General features: G+C 34.8%; 3 protein-coding genes across 3 annotated transcripts; 1 reads left to right on the top strand and 2 right to left on the bottom strand.

The window, feature by feature from the left end:
* The first annotated feature begins 690 nt into the window (after positions 1-690).
* LOC123896887 (exosome complex component RRP41 homolog) lies at positions 691-5,601 on the top strand. The gene is made up of 11 exons (XM_045947303.1): positions 691-783; positions 868-928; positions 1,090-1,128; positions 1,436-1,506; positions 2,606-2,684; positions 2,772-2,808; positions 2,950-3,066; positions 3,201-3,286; positions 4,328-4,417; positions 4,505-4,562; positions 4,644-5,601. The coding sequence occupies exons 1-10, from the start codon at positions 737-739 to the stop codon at positions 4,550-4,552; spliced, it is 675 nt and encodes a 224-aa protein (XP_045803259.1). The 5' UTR covers positions 691-736; the 3' UTR covers positions 4,553-4,562; positions 4,644-5,601.
* Positions 5,602-10,068: 4,467 nt separating this feature from the next.
* Positions 10,069-10,938, bottom strand: LOC123895831. Its single transcript, XM_045946310.1, has one exon. It carries the CDS (start codon positions 10,936-10,938, stop codon positions 10,069-10,071), a length of 870 nt encoding a protein of 289 aa, XP_045802266.1.
* Positions 10,939-10,971: 33 nt separating this feature from the next.
* On the bottom strand, positions 10,972-12,102 carry LOC123895830. The gene has a single exon (XM_045946309.1). It carries the CDS (start codon positions 12,100-12,102, stop codon positions 10,972-10,974), a length of 1,131 nt encoding a protein of 376 aa, XP_045802265.1.
* Between the last annotated feature and the right edge of the window lie 10,396 nt (positions 12,103-22,498).

Here is a 22,498-nt window from a genome sequence, read left to right as displayed (position 1 = left end):
TATATTCGGTTCTTTCTTTCGTAATTTTCTCGTCTTAGTGCGAAATTGTCTTGTACATCGTCTTGTGTGATGTTATTTTTCTTTCTTGCGGTGTTTGTTCGGTTCAGATTGACATATTAGATCTGATTCAGTGCATATTTAATCGATTGTCGTTCTCAAAGTTGCAGTTTCGAAGACATGGGTATTTCATGCATTTCAATTTCGTCATATTTGTAGGCTTTGTCATATTTATTGATATTTTTTCATTATGTGACTTTATTCCAAGGTTCATCCTTTTCAATTTTAGGGATTTTGAATTTTTATTGGTTGATGCATCTACCAATTTATATGAAGGAATATTCGTTTAACATGCCTAAATATTTTGGACCAAAAAGCCTCAATAAATAATTTAGTTATTATATTAATGTTTGTATTTGTATTGACATAATTCATAGAGTGGTTTAATATAAATAATTTATCTTTCCAAACATCTAAAAAATTTCTATTTAGAAAAATTGTAGAGTTTATATAGTAAAATATCCTTAAAGAACAAACGGGATTTTAATTTTAATCAGAAGCCCAATCCACTTTCTTATGAAGAAGCCCATTATCATTCACTCACTCAGTCACTCCCTAAAGCGATTCCATGTTTGCGCGCTAAAGCGCTTATGCAAAATCTCACATACATTAATTTGGCTTTTGGAAGATTTTAACTTCGTTTTGTTCATATTCATTTTTCAGTTTATTCAAATCTTAGATGCGACAAATTCGAGCAGAGATTGGTGCTGTATCTAAAGCTGATGGGTACAATATTTCAATTTATTTTTAAAATTTATTCAAAGCATTTAATTTTACCAAAAAATTATTTATTTTTCATTGTGAAACCAGGTCTGCCATTTTTGAGATGGGTAATACCAAAGTAATTGCTGCTGTTTATGGACCTAGAGAGGTACTATATGTAATCATTTAAGTTGATTATGCATTGTGAATTAATTTGAAGATGATTAATCAGCTTTGATGTTAATTAAAGTTTTTAATTTGCATTTCAGTTTTAGATGATGATGTTGCTGTTTTTTTATAGTAAAAACTAAAAACTTGTATATATTTTAGGTTCAAAATAGGAGCCAACAAATGAGTGACCAGACTCTGGTATATCTCTTCTACTAAGTTATAGGCCAAATGCATTCAGGAGTCTTTTAAGTTTAACGTTTGTAACAGATTGATCCTTTAAGTTTTTGAAGTACCAAATTGGACCTTTTAAGTTTAACTGTTTGTAACAGATTGATCTTTTAAACTTGTAATTTTATCGGTGTAATCTGTTACAAACTTAAAGGACCCTTGAATGCATTTCAACTACGTTGTAAAGTAAGACACCATTACAATGGTTGTTTTTGTAGTTTATTTATATGCATTATAATGAAAATTTAAGAGTCTTTAATATGCTTTCCATGTCTAGGTTCGATGTGAATACAGCATGGCTAATTTTAGCACCGGTGACCGCATGAGAAAACCAAAGGGTGGTGACAGGTTATTTCTTATTTACATGTTTAATTTACCAGTCTTCTTGCACAATGTTGATACTTTTACTTAATTGTTATAGCATTGATGGACTAATAGGACGAGAGTGAACGTGGCATTATATTTTTCATCTTTTTGCATAAGTAGGAATTAGACTACTAATGAGCTGTTGTTAGAATCTATCATTATAGTTATTTAGTTAATAAGAGAAGTTAAGTAGTTTGGCAATTTCCTGTATAAATAGGAGAAATAAGGATGAGAGAGGGATACAGTACATAGTTGTTTGTGTATTGAGAATTGACAAAGGAGTAGTCCTTTGTGAAAGGGAAACCATTCCTCTCCTATTCTTAGAGTTTATAAACAGATACAAATCTTTGGTCTTGTCTACTAAACTGAGATATATCATTAGACATTTAGACCAGCCAATTGATTTGATATTTTGCTGTTTACTCCTTGACCTAAAACAAAAAGTCTTTCTTGGTAAAGTCGATGGTATAAATCAATCCAAGATGCCTCATCGTCTCCCAGCACAAAAAAGGGGACCTTTGAACTCCAATGGGCATAAAAAATCAAAAAAGCAAATGCAACTTCGAAGATGCAGTTGTCTATCTTACTTTTCTTTGGTGTGAGAACGTAGCATGATAGAAACACACATATCCAGTAGAAACACTCAGATAAATAAAGTAAGTCCCCACCACCATTGCGCATTGTTACTTATCGGATATACAAAAAATTTGTTTCTTTTTATTCCTACGAATAGAATGTCCCATTGTTACTAAAATTCTAAAAAACAAGAAAAAATATTCATTCTTTAATGCGAGATAATTTACTAAAAGGGGAAGGTCCATAGGATAGTTTTTTATAGTACAATTGAGTTACATAGTGTCGGTTTGTTTTTTTCCCATTTATTTCTATCAAATTTCCATCTCTTTCCCTTTGTTCGTAACAGGCTTGGTGCTCAATGTTTTATACATAAATAGTACTTCATTTTGTCTTCTAGAGTTTGTTAAATTGGTTCTTCTTGCAAGGTTCCCTAACCCTTGAATGATGGGATGACCTCTTGTTTTTTCTTACTTCTATATTTGATTGAAGTTTGCTCATGCCACAGGAGATCAACTGAAATTTCTCTGGTTATTCGACAAACCGTGGAAGCATGCATATTGACACATTTAATGCCCCGTTCCCAGGTTCTATTACTGTCATTGGAACTTACTTTTTAAACAGTGTAAATTGTATATTTTCTTTTTGCAATGATTTGGTTATTTAATTTTCAGATTGACATTTATGTCCAAGTTCTCCAAGCAGATGGAGGTAATTCATGCCTGATAATGGATCTTGTGATAATTTTCTCCTCTTGTTGTCATTATTTTTTCTTGTGCTCTTTTAGAAAACCTTTCTCCTGTTTATTGCTGTTAATATTTATAACTTATGTTCTTAATATAACTTTTGTAGGAACTAGATCTGCTTGCATAAATGCTGCAACTTTGGCTTTTGCCGATGCTGGGATCCCTATGCGAGATCTTGTAACTTCCTGTAGTGTTGGATACCTCCATAGCACCCCTCTGCTTGGTATATATCTACTTCACTGAAACTTTTAACTGGGTATTTAACAAGGGCAGTGTGTCTTTTTTTGTTTCTGTCAACTTTTGATGTAGCACTGCATGGTTTATCATAATAAAAAGATGCTGAATGAATATGGACAGATTTGAACTATGTAGAACACAGTGCTGGGGGTCCTGATGTAACTGTAGGAATTTTGCCGAAGTTGGATAAAGTAACGCTTCTTCAGGTAAATTTTCATTTCTTATTATTTTCTCTATATTTCTTTTGTAGTCAGCGATGTAAATTAATTCTGGGAAAAAATAATTTATGTCTTGTACCTGGTCCTAGGTTATGGATTGTGTAGCTCCTGTAAAAATTTCTAATGTCCATGTTGCAGGTATACTAAAGTAAGAACTGCACTTTAGAGGAAAAAGTAGGAGTTATAAATCTGTTGGAATATCAACGTCTACTTTGTCATACATCTGCATGTTATAACTCCATACATTACCCTCTGAAGCATGTCTCTCCCTTCATGGGCTGAATCGAAAGATTCTGCACATTTGTTTTACTTTTGTTTACTTCTAGAATTTCATTTTACTTTTGATGAAGATTATTAATTTGATAGAGTGACTTGAACCTTTACTCTATGGTATAACTTAATGCTATAGCAACACAACGAGTATGTCAAAGTGTAGGAAAACAATACATTAAGTTATACCATAGTACCATACACATAAAATTTCAAACATAGAAGAATACACAAAAGTAAAGACGTTCATGACTAATAATCAAAGTTCATTGTTAGTTTGTTACCACTATTCAAGTCCAATATAAAACAAGAAAAATAGGAGAAACAACTATAAGTGATGTGGCTTATTTGCCCTTTTACACGAGTTTCAATGTAGTGGCTGCTACACAGCAGCTACTAAAAAGAATGCAATGCAAGAGTTTTGTGTAGTGCCTTGGGGCAGCTAGCCAGCTACAATATGCTACACAATTTCACTACAACGACGACCACTATTGATTTCAGAGCATGCATGAGTTATCATAAAAGCTGATTGAGATTGAGAACTTGATCATTTTAACAGAAATGGATCACTAGCTTTGTTTGTAGAGGGCAATGCATTTATTAATTTCACTAGTTTCATTCATTGGAATTTTCTCTTGCATTCGGACTAGTTAAAGACTTTAATTGGAAGGCATTGGGTTGAGTATGGCTACTTGAATTTTGGACTACGAGATATCAAATTTTGTTCACACTACTCATTTCTTTTGTTACTTGTTGTAGATGGATTCTAAACTACCAATTGACATTTTGGAAAATGTTATGCAATTGTCTACGGAAGGCTGCAAAGCAATTGCAAACTACATACGAGAAGTAAGAACCTGTCTCGTTTATGCAAATTAAAAACATGTTTCACATTCATTTCATGGTTTAATTCCCAATTTCTTTATTGGTTGACAGATTTTACTTGAGAACGCAAAGCAACTTGAGTATCGACGGGGTGTATAGCTTTATAAAAGTAATTAAGGTTTCCTTTTTGCTTCCATTTTACGTTTATATGGGGGTTGTTGCCAATGGTCGTCTATTTCCCAAACTGCAGGTTCATTCTTTCATCAGCTATGTACATGGGATACGGACTGAAGCAAGAAAAGTAGAGGTGATATGCTTGATTATTGTCGTAACATAGTTTTCGTTTTACCAATATTGAACCCTTGACTATAGTGTTGTGCGTAATTTTTCGGAGCTTGAATTAGAATTTTGCCCAAATTGTTTTCTTCTATTTCTCAGGTTGTAAGTTTTTTGTGTTCAATTTGTTATTATATCATAAAATTTCAATAGGGCATTTCATATCTATTGACGAAAATGATCAAAGTAGTTTGTGTTATTGTTGTGTGTTGGAAAGACTCAAATGACTCTCTAATGGAAGCTAATGCTTTGAACTTGAAGGAGTGTTAACACTTAACACTATAACACACTTTTCTTAACTAGCTCTCTCATATTAGTTTAAATTCGAGTGGGTTGTTCTAAATTCCGTGATATCTCTTAAATTTCGTAGAATCCGTAAAAGTCGAGTCACATCCATCATTTGCAATAAACCCCCATACAGAGTGCAACTTTAATCTCTCTTAAAAGCCGAATTCGTAAAAGTCATGTATAGGTTATATTTCACCGGTTGTGGCTTCAAAAGTGAATTAATTTGTATTCACAGCTTTCAGGGATGCATAATTTGATTCCTCCAACTTAGAAGACCTCATCTCAAATATATATTTTTGCCATATACACTAGAGTAATGACGCAACATTCTCAACCATGGCACTGTCATGAATGTTACAATTTGAAAGATCCTAGCTGCTACACTGTCACCAACATTTTTGCAACTCTGCAATACAAAAAGCAAACATGCTGCTACACTCCAGCTTTTCATTGGCTGCCTGGCAGTTAAAGAACTCGTCTAGATCATCCTCCACATCATGATCACACGGAGAACTGTTCGGTTCACAGTCTACGTAGTACCTTTGTAATTGTAACAATTGACATTGCGAGTTTTACATCTTTGTTTCGCCACCACAGCCAAATAATGAGTTATAATATAAATTGTCTTTTTCTTTTATTATTTTGAGATATACTATGTATTTTTAATAAATATTGATTAATAATTTTATAAAGGGGAAACTAGTGTGTTTGTTGGAAAAAAAAAAAGAAACTAGTGTGTTTCTTGAAAGAAAAAAAAGAATATGTTGTTAAAAAACAAAAGGGTTAAATGCAGTTTTGGCCCCCTATTTTACTAAAGAGTTTAAAGACTACGCACCATCAGTGTAAAGTAATTTTACACCGACAACCAATAAGAATGAAACATTCTTCCACATCATATTAAGAAAGTGAGGTTTAGTGGGGTGATATGGCAGAAAACATGGTTGGTATTGGTTGACAGTTTAAAATAATTTTACACGGTCAGTGCATATTCTTTTTTCTCTTTACTAAACACATAATTTTAGTTTTTCTATTTTCTTATCTGCAATTTTATTCCCTCTATTTTCAAATGTGAGATATTTGGTCATCTTTATTTTAACTTTCAATGACACACCACCTCATTAAATGACATGGCATCCACATCATATTTTATTTTGTTTTTCGATTGAACGACGAAGTTGTGACTATAGTAGATAAACCAAAAATTTCAAATTTAGAATTCAATCGATTGATACAAACTCGCTTCTTCGTTCTAATTCTAATTGAATTCATACTACAAACTGTTTGTTACTGTCTTCTTAATTCTCTATTGTCGGTGTTATGACTTTTAAGTTTTAAATTAGTAATAGACCCTTGCTATCGCACGGGTCGTAACGTTAAGCTGATATTTATTGAAGTTAGACTTTGCTAATTAAAATTAAAAAAAACATGCAAAAAAAGAAAAAGATTGAATGAAGACAGGCATTTGAAACAATGCAGAAGATTTTTATTAAGTAGATATTCATTAAAACATACTGGTAGAGAAGCATAATTAAAATTGCATTAAGACAAAAATTGATAATGATAAAACATAATTAAAGGTAGTACAATAGTAATCTCACATGTTTCACGAAAACAACATTGTTCTTGTAATTCTGATTACAAATGAAAAGTGATAAAGTCCATTAGCCGGTTACAATAAGAACATTGTTGTACTGCATGTTCCTCTCACAAGTGAGTTTTAACTTATTTCCTACAATGATGTTATTGACTTGACAAAATGTTTCTCATCCTTCTCCAAATTTGACAGTTATGTTGTTTTCAGTGGAAATTGTCAAATTGTAAGTAACAACATTATTTAAAGGTCCAAAAAGCTTAACTTCGGAATGATTTATTTGTAAGAGAAATAAACCAATTTTTTTAGGAAGAACCTGTTTAAAAAAAAAAGAATAAAAGTTTAGGTTATTATTAGTAAAGAAGTAGATAATTTACAAATGTTAGTGTAATTAAAAGATTAACACACCAATTCATTAGAGTTTATGTTGTTTTCGTCTATTACAACTTTAAAAGAACGATTGTCATTGAGGGAAGTGTTTAAGCTATGGAATCGTGGAAAAGTTGTGGTGAGAAATTGTCCATTAGAAAGGATCAAGCGGAATGAACTATTGTCGTGGTAGAAAAGGGTAAGCTCTTTGTTTACGAGCCATTGATAATGGTTTCTTAGTGTTGACCACCCATTAGTTTTTTTGTTGTTGATGATAACACTACATTTCATTTCATTGAATAACATGGTTACAGTGAGCAGCCTGTAGCCGATGTGGGAGATTTCCAATATATAACTTTTGTTGGAAAAATATTTGACATATAATTATTACATTAATATAAATCAAAGAAATATTAGAACAAATTATTATGATGTATAACAAAATAAAATTATAGAATAGGAAGAACTTATCGAATTGACTCAGGCATGCAAATGCACTGGACTTAAGAGTATTTCGCCACCATGGGTAAATTACCCGATGTAGTTGGTCTCAGAGCTAATACCCTTCAGGATACAACAATCACATCTTGCTAGCACTGCACGTGAACTAGCAAGATCTCATAGAACTACTTTTGGATGCTCATGGAAACTTATTTTATAATTCACTCATAATATTCTATCATTTTCTTACTGAATTTTCTTTTCTATATTTTCTCTCAAACCCATGTCTATCTATATAAAGACATGATCCCATAAACTTGATCAAGCCGACGGTCCTTTTATTAAGTAAACCATAAAACCTATTTATTGTTAGATTATGATTAACAAAAACATCACAGTATGGATAAATAAGATAATGTATAGCAATATGTTTGGTCAAAAGGAATTAATATAATCATTAATATAAAATAATATTATAACTTTAGAATAAATTAATATAGGATAAAAAAACCAACAATCCCCCACACTTTATTTTAAAGTTTTAAGTTTTTAAGTTAAGTGTTTCCAAGAGTGTGAGACATCAACGCATAAGCACTAGTGTCATTTGGACTATGAACTAGCACATAGAGCAAATGAAATTTGATCCACTAGAATGTCGGTGAAATTATAATCTCTATGAACTTCATTCCGTATGTGAAACAGTGACTTCATCACTCACATTGATCTCTCGTCCAAAGTTGTTCAACGCGGTGTGGTGCATTTTGGCCTTGCACCTATTACTGGATTTCATGAGTGACTCTAGAAAGTCTGTCAAAGCTTTCATAGAGGCGGCCCCACCTCAACACTCATATAGGTGAATCTATCAAGTGTACACCACAGTCAAGCACACCACTCATTTATGAGCTATAGATTCATTAAGAGAATAAACTCTGAAATCTGGCACGCAGTGAACACAATGCTGCACAAGATGCTATAGCATACGTTGCAGCAAGACAGTCGCAGAACACAGGAAATAAATAAATAAATTGCAGAATAATAAATAAGACAGATAGTTGTTAACCCAGTTCAGTGCAACATCACCTACTCTGGGGGATACCAATCCAGGAATGAATCCACTATAATAGCTCTAGTTCAAAGCCCTCGACCAACACCCGGTACTTGACTTATCACCTAGACACTACCCGTGCAATCCTATCTAAGAACCTCTTAGATAATGAGACCCCGTCCCAAATTCCCTCTAACAACACATACCATGTTGCTGTCAATAATAATAATCAAGATGGAGACACTCTCCTAGAAACTAGACCACACTCTTGCTTAAAAGCTTATGAGTGAATCACACACACTAACTCCGTGCTTCAAAGCTTAGGAGTAGCTTACAATTAACAACCAAAACACAGTCCTAAACTTGCATCAAATTGACACAAGAAAGGCTGACAAAAGACACAAACTCTAAACCTTAAAAACTCACACTTTGTAAACAACACGGTTTAGAATACATGAGTAGAATAGCTTGAGGCTTCACATATTTATAGTCTTCAATTGTCTTGATGGGCAAGCTAGGTCTTCAGACAAATACAGCTGTGAGAATTGCGGCCCAACCCTAAACTAATTTCAAAAATATAATTTGTTTGTTTCATGTTGTACCAAACAAAAAAAACGCCAAAAATATAATATAATTATATTTTTGTTTTAAATAACTTTCCTTTGACCGACTTCAATAAAACTTGCTGAGTAAGGCTCGTCTTGCCTAGACGCACGTGCATGAATATATAATTGAAGCAAATCTTGACTCAGATTTGAAATAAAAATTCTGCACGAAAACAGAGCTTCAGTATGCTGTACTATAATGCTACAACATCTCAGTCCAGCATCTGGCTGATTGGCTTTTGCAAAATGTAGCCAATCAAAACACCAACAATCTCCCCCTTTGGCAAATTTTGGCTAAAACAACCTTAGGCCAGTGCATAGAGAGATACAGTCTAAGCTTTCCTTCGAGTCAACATAAGCACACAACTAGGAAAGAAAGTAGAACGATGCTAAGCTATTTGAACTTTCCTTCGAGTCAACATACGCACACAACTAGGAAAGAAAGTAAAGGAATTCATAAGATGAAAAGATAGCTAGCACGTAAGCATCAGAGGCATGCAACAGCGGAACATAACACATCTTAGCCTCAAAGTACAGATAGAGAGAAATAAACTCTCACATAGTGGATTCAAGATAGGAGAAATAAACTCCTTCATATTTAATCAATGCCACAGAGGATAGGAAAAATAAATTCCTATATAAGCATGCATATCATAAGTAGTAGAAAAATAAATTCTACCTACTCCCCCTCAATATATGCATAAACTTCACTCCCCCTCAAAACTTGCATATCACATAGAACAGACATGCTATACTAGATGCTATAGCATTCTTCATCACATCATGCACATACACACATTTTACTCCCCCTTTTTAGCCATAAATTCTGACAAACAGGAGCATAGAATAGGAGCAAAACAAAGAACCATAGAATACCAAGTAGCACAAAGTCACAGGATGTCAGAACATAAGGAACCACATAGTACATGTTACAAACCATAAGGGCTAAGCCTTCAAAAAATAACATCCAAAATAAGAAAAAGTTACAGAAGGAATCAGATCATATTGAGGGACTTTCATCAGAGGCCATCTCCTCTTCTACAGTGTCACCACCTGCAAGATCATCATCATGAGAAGCACCATGGGAAGGACCAACTCCATCCTCATTTTCCTGTGACTGCTCAAGCTCCAAGGCTTGGATTACACCATCTACCAGCTCCTTCTTCTCACCTAGCATATTACTAACCTCCCTGAGATTAGCAATCATCTGTCTCTTGGTCATACCTACAGCTGGTGTCTTCAAAGATGCTACAGCAATGTCTGCAGCATGTTTTCCTTCCAATAATCTAAAATCCATGGTTAAGGCTGAGGGTCTAGAGACAGGCACATCAGAGTTAGTGCAGATGTCAGGATGTTGAGACAAGATAATACCACAGATCAAAGTGGGAAAGGCTATTGGCATTTTTACAGCAGTGGAAGAGCCATGGAGAATTGTTGCATTAAAAATATGAGTGCCATAATTAAAGTCAGTACTGGTACCTACGGCATAGATAAATTTGGCCAAACCTGTAGCTACACTGTTGGAGTGTGTAGTGGGGACCCACTTGGCCGCACCAATTTTGTTCAGCAGAGCATATTTGGTAGTTAACTTTGCAGCAGATAGTTTTCCAGCTCTTGGCCACATTCTTACTTTGTCACCAGTTATCGTCTTGCACACCTCATTCATAGATATCTTCAATTCAGGTGCAGGAACATCACTTCTTCCCAGATGTTCATTGATGATGGCTGGTGAGAAATCAACACATTTGCCTCTTACATACACCTTTAAGTATTCAGGGCTTAAAGGGTCATCACAGTCAGCTGGGATGTTTACTAAGAATTCTCTAGTCAACTTATCATAGCATTTACCCAACCCAGATACAGTTTTCATCAGCCCTGCCTCCTCTATAAGATTCACAATGTCTTAACATTTCAAGAAGTCTTCATTAAGGTTTCTTTCAATGGCTATTCTTCTTTTCACCACAAATTTCCACCTGTCAACATTCTCAACACAATGAAAGGAGACATTATCAATTGGTACAGATGGGACATTAGGAGCCATCCTTTTTCTCTTGGCAGACTTCTGAGAAGATGCTGCAGGAGATGCTTCAGCATCTTGATCTTCCTCATAATCAGAGTCACTAAAAGAGACAGTTTTTCTCTTCACAGTCTTCTTCTTACTTTCAGAGGGTACAGTTACCTTGCTCCACCGTTTCTTAGGTCCAATTTTAGTTTTGGTGGCTTCAGAAGGAGTGGCTATATCCTTTCCTGTATTACTTCTTAGCCTCCTAGATATACCAGCCCTAGGAGTACTCTTGAATTGGAGGCTTTCAACATCAATTACATTTGCCTCACTTGTATCAGGCATACTTGCAGTTTTACCCTTATCCTGGGTAATGACATCAGCAGGGATGGTGGTTTCAGTATCTTTTTCATTAACAGGGACCACAGGGGAGTTTGGTGAATCAGGAACCACAGTGGTGCTAACATCAACCTGTGCTGCAGATGCTGTAGCATCATTTGCAGCATCTTGTTCTGGAACTAATTTCTCACTAAAAATCATTTCAGACTCAGGATTGGCCTTAGTAGTAGCGCCAATATCATCAAAAATATCATCAGGCTTTTCCAAAGAGGGTTTCCCCAATTTCTCAGCAGTCCTAGGGTTTTCTAGACCTAGGTTTTCAGAACTTATATCAGACATCAAATTTTTTATACTACTTCCAGGTGCTCCAGCATTAACGTCCACATTTGACTTAATAGGACTATCAAGAAATAGTTCACGCATCGTATGAACAACTTTAGGCGTAGTTTTAGATATTGATTTCTTACCCGTTTTTGAAGTAGATGCGTCACGCGAAGTGAATTGATTTTTCTTTGGCGTTGGCTTCTTCGCTGAAATCTTCTTCCTCTTCGTTGTTTCCTCAGGAAAAATGGTTGAGATTGGATAGGCGATGGTGATTTGTTGAGGGAGAGAATCGTATGAGGGTGATATGGTGGTTTGTGGATGAAAAGTTTCGTCGTTTTTGGAAGGGGATGGAGTTTGAGAGCTTGACATGGCGGTTTTTGGAGGAAGGTTTTCAACAATGGAGGTTGAGAGGAGAAGTTGAGTAGTTGTTGAAGAGAGAGAATGGAGAGAGATAGTGTGATAGAGAAAATAAAAGGTTGTAGCGCGTGAAAAGAAGTTATGGAAGTTTTTGATTACTTCCCTTGATTTGCGTGCACCAATGAATGAAGTGAGGAGAAACACTTCAACTGCACGCCTTTTATGCTGTAACTGCTACAAATCTTCAAACATGCAAATACCAAGTTTGCCTCGCAATTTTTCAAATTGAACTGCGTCTAGAGCCTTAGTAAATATATCAGCCAGTTGTTCTTCAGTTGAAATATGCTCAAGAGTTACAATACCTTCTTCAACTAGATCTCTAATAAAATGGTGCCTAATATCAATATGCTTCGTCCTGCTATGTTGGATAGGATTCTTTGAAATATTGATGGCACTAAGATTGTCACAGTACAATGCCATAGCATCTTGTACCACATTGTACTCCAACAACATTTGTTTCATCCATAAAAGCTGGGAACAACTACTACCAGCTGCTATATACTCAGCTTCAGCTGTAGATAAAGATACACAGTTCTGTTTCTTGCTGAACCAAGATATAAGATTGTTGCCTAAAAAGAAACAAGCTCCTGAGGTGCTTTTTCTATCATCTGCACAACCTGCCCAATCAGCATCACAATACCCTACTAGCATAGAATTCTCACCATGAGTATACAGGATTCCATAGTCACATGTACCATTCACATACTTCAAAATTCTTTTCACTTGAGCAAGATGACTCATCTTTGGCTCAGCTTGGTACCTAGCACATACTCCTACAGCAAAAGTAATATCAGGCCTGCTGGCTGTAAGGTATAATAAGCTTCCTATCATACTTCTATAAAGGCTTTGATCTACATCAACTCCCTTTTCATCTTTGGTCAGCTTTAAATGGGTTGCTGCAGGTGTTCTTTTATGAGCAGCACTTTCCATACCAAACTTTTTCACTATATTTCTTGCATACTTGCTTTGGGAGATAAAAATAGTATCTTCTATCTGCTTTACTTGAAGCCCAAGAAAGTAGGTTAGTTCACCTACAAGACTCATCTCAAACTCAGACTGCATTTGCTGCACGAAATGCTGTACCATCTCACTAGACATTCCTCCAAAGACAATGTCATCAACATAGATTTGTGCTATTAGAAGTTTTCCTTGATCTTCTTTCACAAATAGAGTCTTGTCATTTCCTCCTTTCCTGTAGCCTTGACTAATAAGGAACTCAGTCAATCTTTCATACCATGCTCGAGGTGCTTGTTTTAATCCATAAAGAGCTTTCTTTAATTTGTAAACATGATTTGGAAAGCTTGGATCAACAAACCCCTTTGGTTGTTCCACATACACTTCTTCATTTAAGTATCCATTGAGGAAGGCACTTTTCACATCCATTTGGAATAACTTGAATTTTAGAATGCATGCCACTCCTAGAAGTAATCTAATGGATTCAAGACGAGCAACCGGAGCAAAAGTCTCATCAAAATCTATCCCTTCAATCTGTGAGTATCCTTGTGCAACCGGCCTTGCCTTGTTTCTGGTCACAGTTCCACTTTCATCAGACTTGTTCTTGTAGACCCATTTGGTACCAATTACATTTGCATTTTCAGGTCTAGGAACCAAGTCCCAAACTTCATTCCTCTTGAACTGATTTAGCTCTTCTTGCATAGCATTTATCCAGAACTCATCAGTCAGAGCTTCCTTCACATTTTTTGGCTCAAATTTAGACACAAAACAAGCATTAGAAACTAAGTCAAGTGTCCTTCTAGTAGTAATTCCTTGATTGGGATTACCAATAATCAGGTCTGTAGGATGATTCTTTTGAGTACGAGTAGAAGGTCCTTTCTTTGGAGTAGCAGAGATTTGTTCAGATGCAGTAACCTCTGTATCATTCTTTGATTCATTAGTAGTTTCACAATCTACACCACCTGTTATAGATGCTGTAGCATCTTCTGCATCATCTTCAGCAGTTTCACTTGAGGTGTCATCTATTACCACATTTATAGACTCCATCATGGTTTTGGTTCTATTATTATATACTCTGTAGGCTCTACTATTGGTTGAGTATCCCAAGAATATGCCCTCATCACTTTTAGGGTCCATTTTGGTTCTTGGTTCTCTATCAGACAGGATGTAGCATTTACTACCAAACACATGGAAGTGCTTAACAGTAGGTTTCCTCTCCTTCCATAATTCGTACAGAGTAGTTGTTGTTCCAGATCTCAGGGTGACACGATTATGAATATAGCAGGCAGTATTCATAGCTTCTGCCCAAAAACCATGTGAAAGCTTCTTTGCATGTAACATTACCCTTGCTGACTCTTGTATAGTTCTATTTTTCCTTTCTACTACACCATTTTGTTGTGGTGTAATGGGAGATGAGAATTCATGTATGATGCCTTCAGAGGCACAGAAGTCAGAGAACTTGGAGTTTTCAAACTCCTTTCCATGATCACTTCTGATCCTTAACACAACATTGTTTTTCTCTCTTTGAAGTAGAATACATAGATCTTTGAATACGTCAAAGGTCTCTGATTTCTTTCCAATAAAATTTATCCAGGTATATTTAGAGAAATCATTTACAACAACATAGGCATATCTTTTTCCTCCTAAGCTTTCAGTTTGCATAGGTTCCATCAAATCCATGTGTAGAAGCTCAAGAACTCTGGTAGTGGTAAGATGCTGCAGCTTTGGATGTGGCTTCTTGGTTTGTTTTCCAATTTGACATTCACCACAAATGCTTCCTTCTTCGATCTTGAGATTTGGCAAGCCCTTGATGGCTTCTTCAGGTATAGCTTTCTTCATGCTTCTTAGGTTGAGATGACCAAGTTTTTGGTGCCACAATTTTATTTCATCTTCTTTCGTGATTAAGCATGTCGACACATTTGCCTCTTCTTGGGGAACCCATAAGTAGCAGTTGTCTTTTGATCTGACGCCCCTCATCAAAATTTCACCCTCATCATTTGTAACCAAACATTCAGACTTGGTGAAGTTTACCTTCATCCCTTGGTCGCATAATTGACTGATGCTTATTAAATTTGCAGTCAATCCTTTTACTAACAACACATTGCTTAGTTTAGGCAAGCTATTACTGTTGAGCTCCCCTATACCAACAATTTCTCCTTTAGTACCATTACCACAAGTTACAAAACTAGTTGAGTAAGACTTTAAATCAACAAGAAATTTTCCAATTCCGGTCATGTGTCTTGAACAACCACTATCGAAATACCAGTCTTCCCTTGATGAAGCTCTAAGTGATGTGTGAGCAACCAGAGCAGTAATCTTCTTCTCAAGTTGAGTACCATCACTGGTCTTCATATTCTTACCTTTAGGTTTCCATTCTTGTTGAGTGGAGACAATTGTGGAAACTAGTTTAGGCTGATGATGCCTGTTAGGGTATCCAAACAATTTGTAACAAAAAGGTCTTATATGCCCTTTTCTACCACAGTAGTGACATATCCAAGAGTGATGTTTTCTTTTGTTCTTTGACAAGGGATGCTGGTTATGATGCTGTAGCATCTGTTGAGGCATCTTTCGCTTATGAGTTTCTTTTGGATGCATGTACATGAGATCTGAGCTGTAACCTTTGTGTTTGTTGACATTCTCATAACTAAGCCCAATATTTTTAGGCTTTAGAACATTTTTCTCTAAGATTTCTTCTAGTTGACCATCAGCTTTATGAAGTTTATCAAGATGATCATCATCTTTATACAGCATGTCAGAGAATTTTCTCAAACGCCAAATGTCAGCATTTAATTTTTCAATGACTTCCTTAGCTTCATCAAGATCAGAGGATAGATAATTTACCTTCTTCTGGAGCTCATCCATCTTTGAAATATTTTCAAATTTTTCTGCCTTCAATTGATTGATGGTTACCTTTTGTTTCTCAATGACTCTGCATATTTCTCCACTCTTGAGGCAGAGTTCTCTGTAAGAATCAGCAAGTTCTTCGTAGGTTACCTCTTCATCACAAGATTCTGTATCAGATGTAATAGTACCTGTTAAGACTGAGATATGTTTGGCAGTCACAGATGCTGTATCATCTTCTGAGTCATCATCATCAGACCAACTGACAGTTAGTCCTTTCTTCGTTCTTTTCTGATATGTTGGACATTCAGGTCTGATGTGACCATATCCCTCGCATTCATGACATTGAATATTCTTGTTTAAGCTTGATTTTTCATAACTCTTAGGTTTTCCTTGATTCACAATGCTGCGCATAGTGCCTGGAGCATCATTCTTAGAATTTGGTCTGGGTCTTTTGTCCATTTGTTTTAGAACTTTGTTGAACTGTTTTCCCAGCAACTCCATAGCTTCATAGATACTTTCATTAGATTCTTCATCCTCCTCCAGATCTTCTTCACCATTTTTGGATGAAAAAGCAATGCTCTTATTTTTCTTTTCACTTCTTCCATTTGCAGCACTTTCATAAGTTTGGAGTGATCCAACCAGTTCATCCAGCTTCATCTGAGATATGTTTTTGGCTTCTTCCATAGCTGTGACTTTCATATCAAATTTCTTTGGAAGAGATCTGAGCATTTTTCTTACTAACTTTTCTTCGGGAATTTTCTCCCCCAAAGAATCAAATTGATTATCATAATCTAGAATAGTCATATGAAAATCTTGGATTGTTTCCTCATCCTTCATACGTAAATTTTCAAACTGAGTAGTAAGGATCTGTAATTTAGACATCTTTACCTGAGGAGTACCTTCATGAACAGTTTCAAGAATCTTCCAAGCTTCCTTTGCTGAGACACATTTTTTGATCAGCTTGAAGATGTGTTTGTCTACCCCATTGTATAATGCATATAATGCTTTTGAGTTTCCCAAAGCAAGCTCATCTTCTTCTTTAGACCAGTCCTCCTCAGCTTTTAGTTCAAGTGTTGGCTTTCCATCTTTGTCCATGACCACAGGGGGGTCCCATCCTTTCAGGACAGCTTTCCAAGTTTTGCTATCCATAGATTTTAGGAAAGCAATCATGCGTGATTTCCAATAATCATAGTTGGAGACACCAACGAGAAGAGGTGGTCTGCTTACAAGCCCTCCTTCTTTGTCCATGTTGCCAGACATTCTCCCTGGAGCTCACCCTATAACCAGAAAGGGTGCCTGCTCTGATGCCAATTGAAATCTGGCACGCAGTGAACACAATGCTGCACAAGATGCTATAGCATACGTTGCAGCAAGACAGTCGCAGAACACAGGAAATAAATAAATAAATTGCAGAATAATAAATAAGACAGATAGTTGTTAACCCAGTTCAGTGCAACGTCACCTACTCTGGGGAATATATAATTGAAGCAAATCTTGACTCAGATTTGAAATAAAAATTCTGCACGAAAACAGAGCTTCAGTATGCTGTACTATAATGCTACAGCATCTCAGTCCAGCATCTGGCTGGTTGGCTTTTGCAAAATGTAGCCAATCAAAACACCAACAAACTCAACCTCCATCGCTGTAGTATACACTATCCTAGACCATAGTACACCATATGGATGAACTCAAATAGAAATTGGATAGTGTCTTCTCAAATTGACAAGTGACTTGTTCTTACCCATATGAACATAGCCTTGCAAATTTTAACAATCTATGGTTACCATCACTTTCAATTTTTGTAGTGGACATAAATCCATCCCCCTCGATGTATATATAATCTACTAGTTTCTTGCTCAGTGGGATTATCACAGGATCCTTTACATAATAATACAACATGTTGTTTCACATAACCAAAAGGAATACATTGACTAAGATGTCTCTTAGTCAGTATCTCATTTATTTCCAAACACACATCTATGATATATTATCATAGGTTTACTTAGACAAATTCTAAGCAACAACATTCTCACAAAAAGGAGAAATTCTATCTATGTTTAAATTTATTGTATATGTCTACTTGAAAATTTTCAAGTTACAACACCCCCACATTTGGTAGAATTAATTTTCCAAACACATTGTTTTATCCAAGTCTACTTGAAAGAATTCCAAGCGACAAACCCTCACATTGGAAAAATTAATCCACACAAATATTTGTTTTTCTTATCAAAAGTTTTATTAATCTTCATTGTATTATTCTAATATAATGGATAATCCACAATATACCATTTTATAGTTTATGATATCTCTCAAATATTTTATGAGTCACAATCATATTCAAGTCTACTTAGAATATTTCTAAGTGACATATTTTCTATCACATATTCAGGTCATGCAATTTATCAATAAGATCTCTACTCAATTTGCTTCCAAGTTCCAACGCTGCTATACAGATTTACATCTCCGGTGGCAACAAATATTACTGCATCACTTGAATAACAATTAGCGAACAATATAAACAGTAAACCACCAAGTGCCATAAAGATATACAAAACTTTTACATCAATTTATATTGACTCGAACATACACTAGAAAAACTAATCCATAGGCTTCTCAATTATAAGTACAAAATAAATTTTTAGAATATGGGATAAGCACCCACATCAAAAACCATTTTACACAAATTCAAGTGAACATCAATTTAATTTTTACTCAATAAAATTTCAACCATAAATCTATTATCGATTCTACACAAATAAATCAATTAACAGTTGAGGGAAAATATCATTGAAACTCTTAAACATTATCAATAGACAAAACAAACACAATAAAAATCTAGCCAAGAGTGTAAAGAAGTACCAAAAGAAAACTTATATATGATTGTTGGAAAAATATTAGACATAAAATTATTTCAATACAATAAATCAAAGAAACATTGGAACAAATAAATATGATACATAATAAAATAAAAATATAGAAAAAGAAGAACTTATCGATTTGATGACTGAGGCGTGCAATGCACTGGGCTTAAGAGTATTTCGCCACCACAGGTACGTTACCCGGTGCAGTTGGTCTCATAGCTAATACCCTCCAAGATACAACAATCACTTCTTGCTAGCACTACACGTGAATTAGCAAGGTCTCAAGAACCACTTTTTGGATGAGATGTACTTCATTCAGAAATTTAATTTGTCATTTTCAGTAAACTCAAATTCATCAACTCCTTGTGCATCGCTCACATATTTTCACTTTTAACTAGTGATCAAAATCATTACAACATGTCACGCCAATTATTTTTCATTAGCAACAGAATAAACAAATCAAAGAATAGAATTAGTAACACAAGTATACTTTATAATGATAATTCTATGCCAATTCAAAATGAATACTCTTAAGATTGTTCGAAAAATATCTGACATAGAATTGTCAAAGAAATATTAGAACAAATTATTATGATGTATAACAAAATAAAATTATAGAATAGGAAGAACTTATCGAATTGACTGAGGCATGCAAATGCACTGGATTTAAGAGTATTTCGCCACCATGGGTAAATTACCCGATGTAGTTGGTCTCATAGCTAATACCCTTCAGGATACAACAATCACATCTTGCTAGCACTGCACGTGAACTAGCAAGATCTCATAGAACTACTTTTGGATGCTCATGGGAACTTATTTTATAATTCACTCATAATATTCTATCATTTTCTTACTGAATTTTCTTTTCTATATTTTCTCTCAAACCCACGTCTATCTATATAAAGACATGATCCCATAAACTTGATCAAGCCGACGGTCCTTTTATTAAGTAAACCATAAAACCTATTAATTGTTAGATTATGATTAACAAAAACGTTACAGTATGAATGAATAAGATAACGTATAGCAATATGCTTGGTCAAAAGGAATTAATATAATAATTAATATAAAATAATATTATAACTTTAAAATAAATTAATATAGGATAAAAAACCAACAACTTTGAGCCAACAGTCCTAGACAAACCAACTAAATCATGAGCAACAACATTCATAGTTCTCCTAACATGCTTAATACAGACATACTCGAACATAGCCATTAATAGCTTGCAATCTAAAATAATGGACTTTATGGCAGCAACATAACAGTTAAAATTAATACAATTGACAACAACTGCCGCATCAGAAGCAAGAGAGAGCCGTTTCAAACTGTGCTCCAAAGCGAGTTGCAAGCACCAATGAACTCCCATCGCCTCAGCCATAAATGGTTCGACATCAATACTGTCAGCCTAACATACACTGAAGATGACGAAACTAGCACTATTATTTGACAAATAGCCTTGAATATTGAAATCAACATCGTGTTGGTTGTGTTGCTGACATATTGAAATCAACATCGTGTTGAATGTCATTTCCATCTATCAAATGTCATATACTTGCAAGCTCATGAAAAAATTGTGCTACAAAAAAAGGGTCAAATTCTCCTACATTCTACGTATTTGACAATTTCATTAATTATGGAAAAAGTTATGGAAATTAATTATGGAAAAAATTATATGAAGACATCATTTTACCTCATTGTGGATAGGGGTGGCCGGATTCGGGTCCAAAAACACCACCGACCCAATTTCGGGTGAAGATATACAGACCATATCGATCCGTTTTTAAGAATCGGGTTAGGCGGGTTCGGGTCGTGCGGGTCGCGGGTTAATCGGATGGACTCAAACGGTTTCAGACAAACAAAAAAAAAAATCTTGCAAAGAAAAAATCGAGAAACATTATAAGAAACTCATAAACACTCTTTAATATAAATTGTTGAAAACAAAGAAATATAACAGATCTAGTAGAAAAGAGATAGAAATGAACAAATCTAGAGCGTAATCTAAGACATGTGAAGTGAAAACAAAGAGGAGAGAAGAGAAACAAGCAACTATAAGCTAATATGTTTCTGGGTTTTAATTTGAACTTTGAAAGAAGAGGAACAAGTATAAACAGAGGTGGAAGACGAGATTTTTTACAAGAGTAAAAGAGACCAAAACACAACAATAATAATAATACTCTGTCCGTCCCAAAATAATTGTTACTTTAGGAATAAAATTTTGTCTCAAAATAATTGTCTATTTCACTTTTCAATGTAATACTTTCCAATTGCACCCCATAATAATAATTATTATATGCATTATTCCCAAGGAAACAAACATATAACTAACTAGTAACATACCCGTGCGTACGGACGGGGCGCGCGTTCCGCGCATCTTTGGTTATTTTGTTCGGAAAAAAATAATGGAATTAATCGTTAGTAATCGGAATAGAAATTTTAGATCGATACATAAATGTATAAAAAAATTAGAATATGTTGTAGATTATGGTACGTAAACATGAAGCTTATAATACTCATGATGATTAAAATATAAATATATTACATTTAGAATATAATTTTAAAAAGATGACACCTATTAAAAGTACCAAATTTAAAGCGTACAGTACCAGAAACAAAGTTGTTTCTAATACAAACATCATTCCATTGATATCCTAATGATATTTTTTTTTGTCACAAAATAATTGTCATTCTCACTTTTCAATGTAATACTTTCCAATTGTACCCCATAATAATAATTATTATATGCATTTTCCCAAAGAAACAAACATATAACTAATAGGAGTAATTTAATAAAAATATTATTTCTTTTAACAACATCATTATATTTTTTTAATAGGTGTGAAACAACCTTAAAAGACAATCTTTTTGAGACGGAGGGAGTATAAATTTATTTTGGTAGAGAGAGAACAAGATTTGTTAAAGAGTTTTCTTTGTTACAGAGTTTGGTTACTTTGGTAACATAGAAATTAGACTAGAAAGCATGATTTATGTTCTCGATAATAAGTAATAAATATAAAGCTGTTAGTGGCTTGAGTCAGTGTTTCTAGATATACACATACCAATGACATCATCACAAAAAATTAATACTTTCTAGTCTTCATATGTACAATATACTCTATATTGCAAGGTTGTCAAAACCGGACCGGCCGGTTGAATCGTGAACCGGGCCTGCATTCGGACCGATTTGACCCCAGAATCGTGCTGCAAAGGAACCGGATTCAAAATTGGAAACCGGCGCAGAACCGGGATAAACCGGAAAACAGGTGGTCCAATGTTTTTTCCGATCTGGGCAAATTTAAAAAAAAAAAAAATCAGAAAAGATCAAACGACGTCGTTTAAGGTTCAGAAATCATGGTCTTCGATTACAGGTTCAGAAACCACCATGGTCTTCCTTTACAGATTCAACATCTTCAGTCAGAGACTCAAAAACTTTTTAGAAGAAATAAAGATCAAGATGTAAACATGAAATGCAATTCATAACAAAAAAATCAAATGAATTGTTGAGTCAAGAAAGAAAAAGATGAGGATAGCTTCATTGCATGTGTGTGAATGAAGAGGATGGGTATATGATGGTTGTTGTTGCTGCATTCTTTTTGCTTGTGAATAGCACCGACTGACGGTTGCTTCCTTTACACAACAGCACCACACTTATTCCTTAGCAACAATAATTTAGGGTTTATGTTAATAAG

This window comes from Trifolium pratense, linkage group LG7, assembly GCF_020283565.1.
Source record: "Trifolium pratense cultivar HEN17-A07 linkage group LG7, ARS_RC_1.1, whole genome shotgun sequence".
Classification (NCBI taxonomy): domain Eukaryota; kingdom Viridiplantae; phylum Streptophyta; class Magnoliopsida; order Fabales; family Fabaceae; genus Trifolium; species Trifolium pratense.
Note: the sequence above shows the minus strand (reverse complement) of the source record. Positions and strands in the feature narration are given on the sequence as shown.

Bases quoted from the DNA above. Each gene is read 5' to 3' on its own strand.
- LOC123895830 (XM_045946309.1), bottom strand. From the start codon at position 12,102: ATGTCAAGCTCTCAAACTCCATCCCCTTCCAAAAACGACGAAACTTTT.
- LOC123895831 (XM_045946310.1), bottom strand. From the start codon at position 10,938: ATGAAAACTGTATCTGGGTTGGGTAAATGCTATGATAAGTTGACTAGA.
- LOC123896887 (XM_045947303.1), top strand. From the start codon at position 737: ATGCGACAAATTCGAGCAGAGATTGGTGCTGTATCTAAAGCTGATGG. The intron at 784-867 runs GTACAATATTTC...TTGTGAAACCAG, and splicing joins GCTGTATCTAAAGCTGATGG to GTCTGCCATTTTTGAGATGG. The intron at 4,418-4,504 runs GTAAGAACCTGT...ATTGGTTGACAG, and splicing joins TTGCAAACTACATACGAGAA to ATTTTACTTGAGAACGCAAA.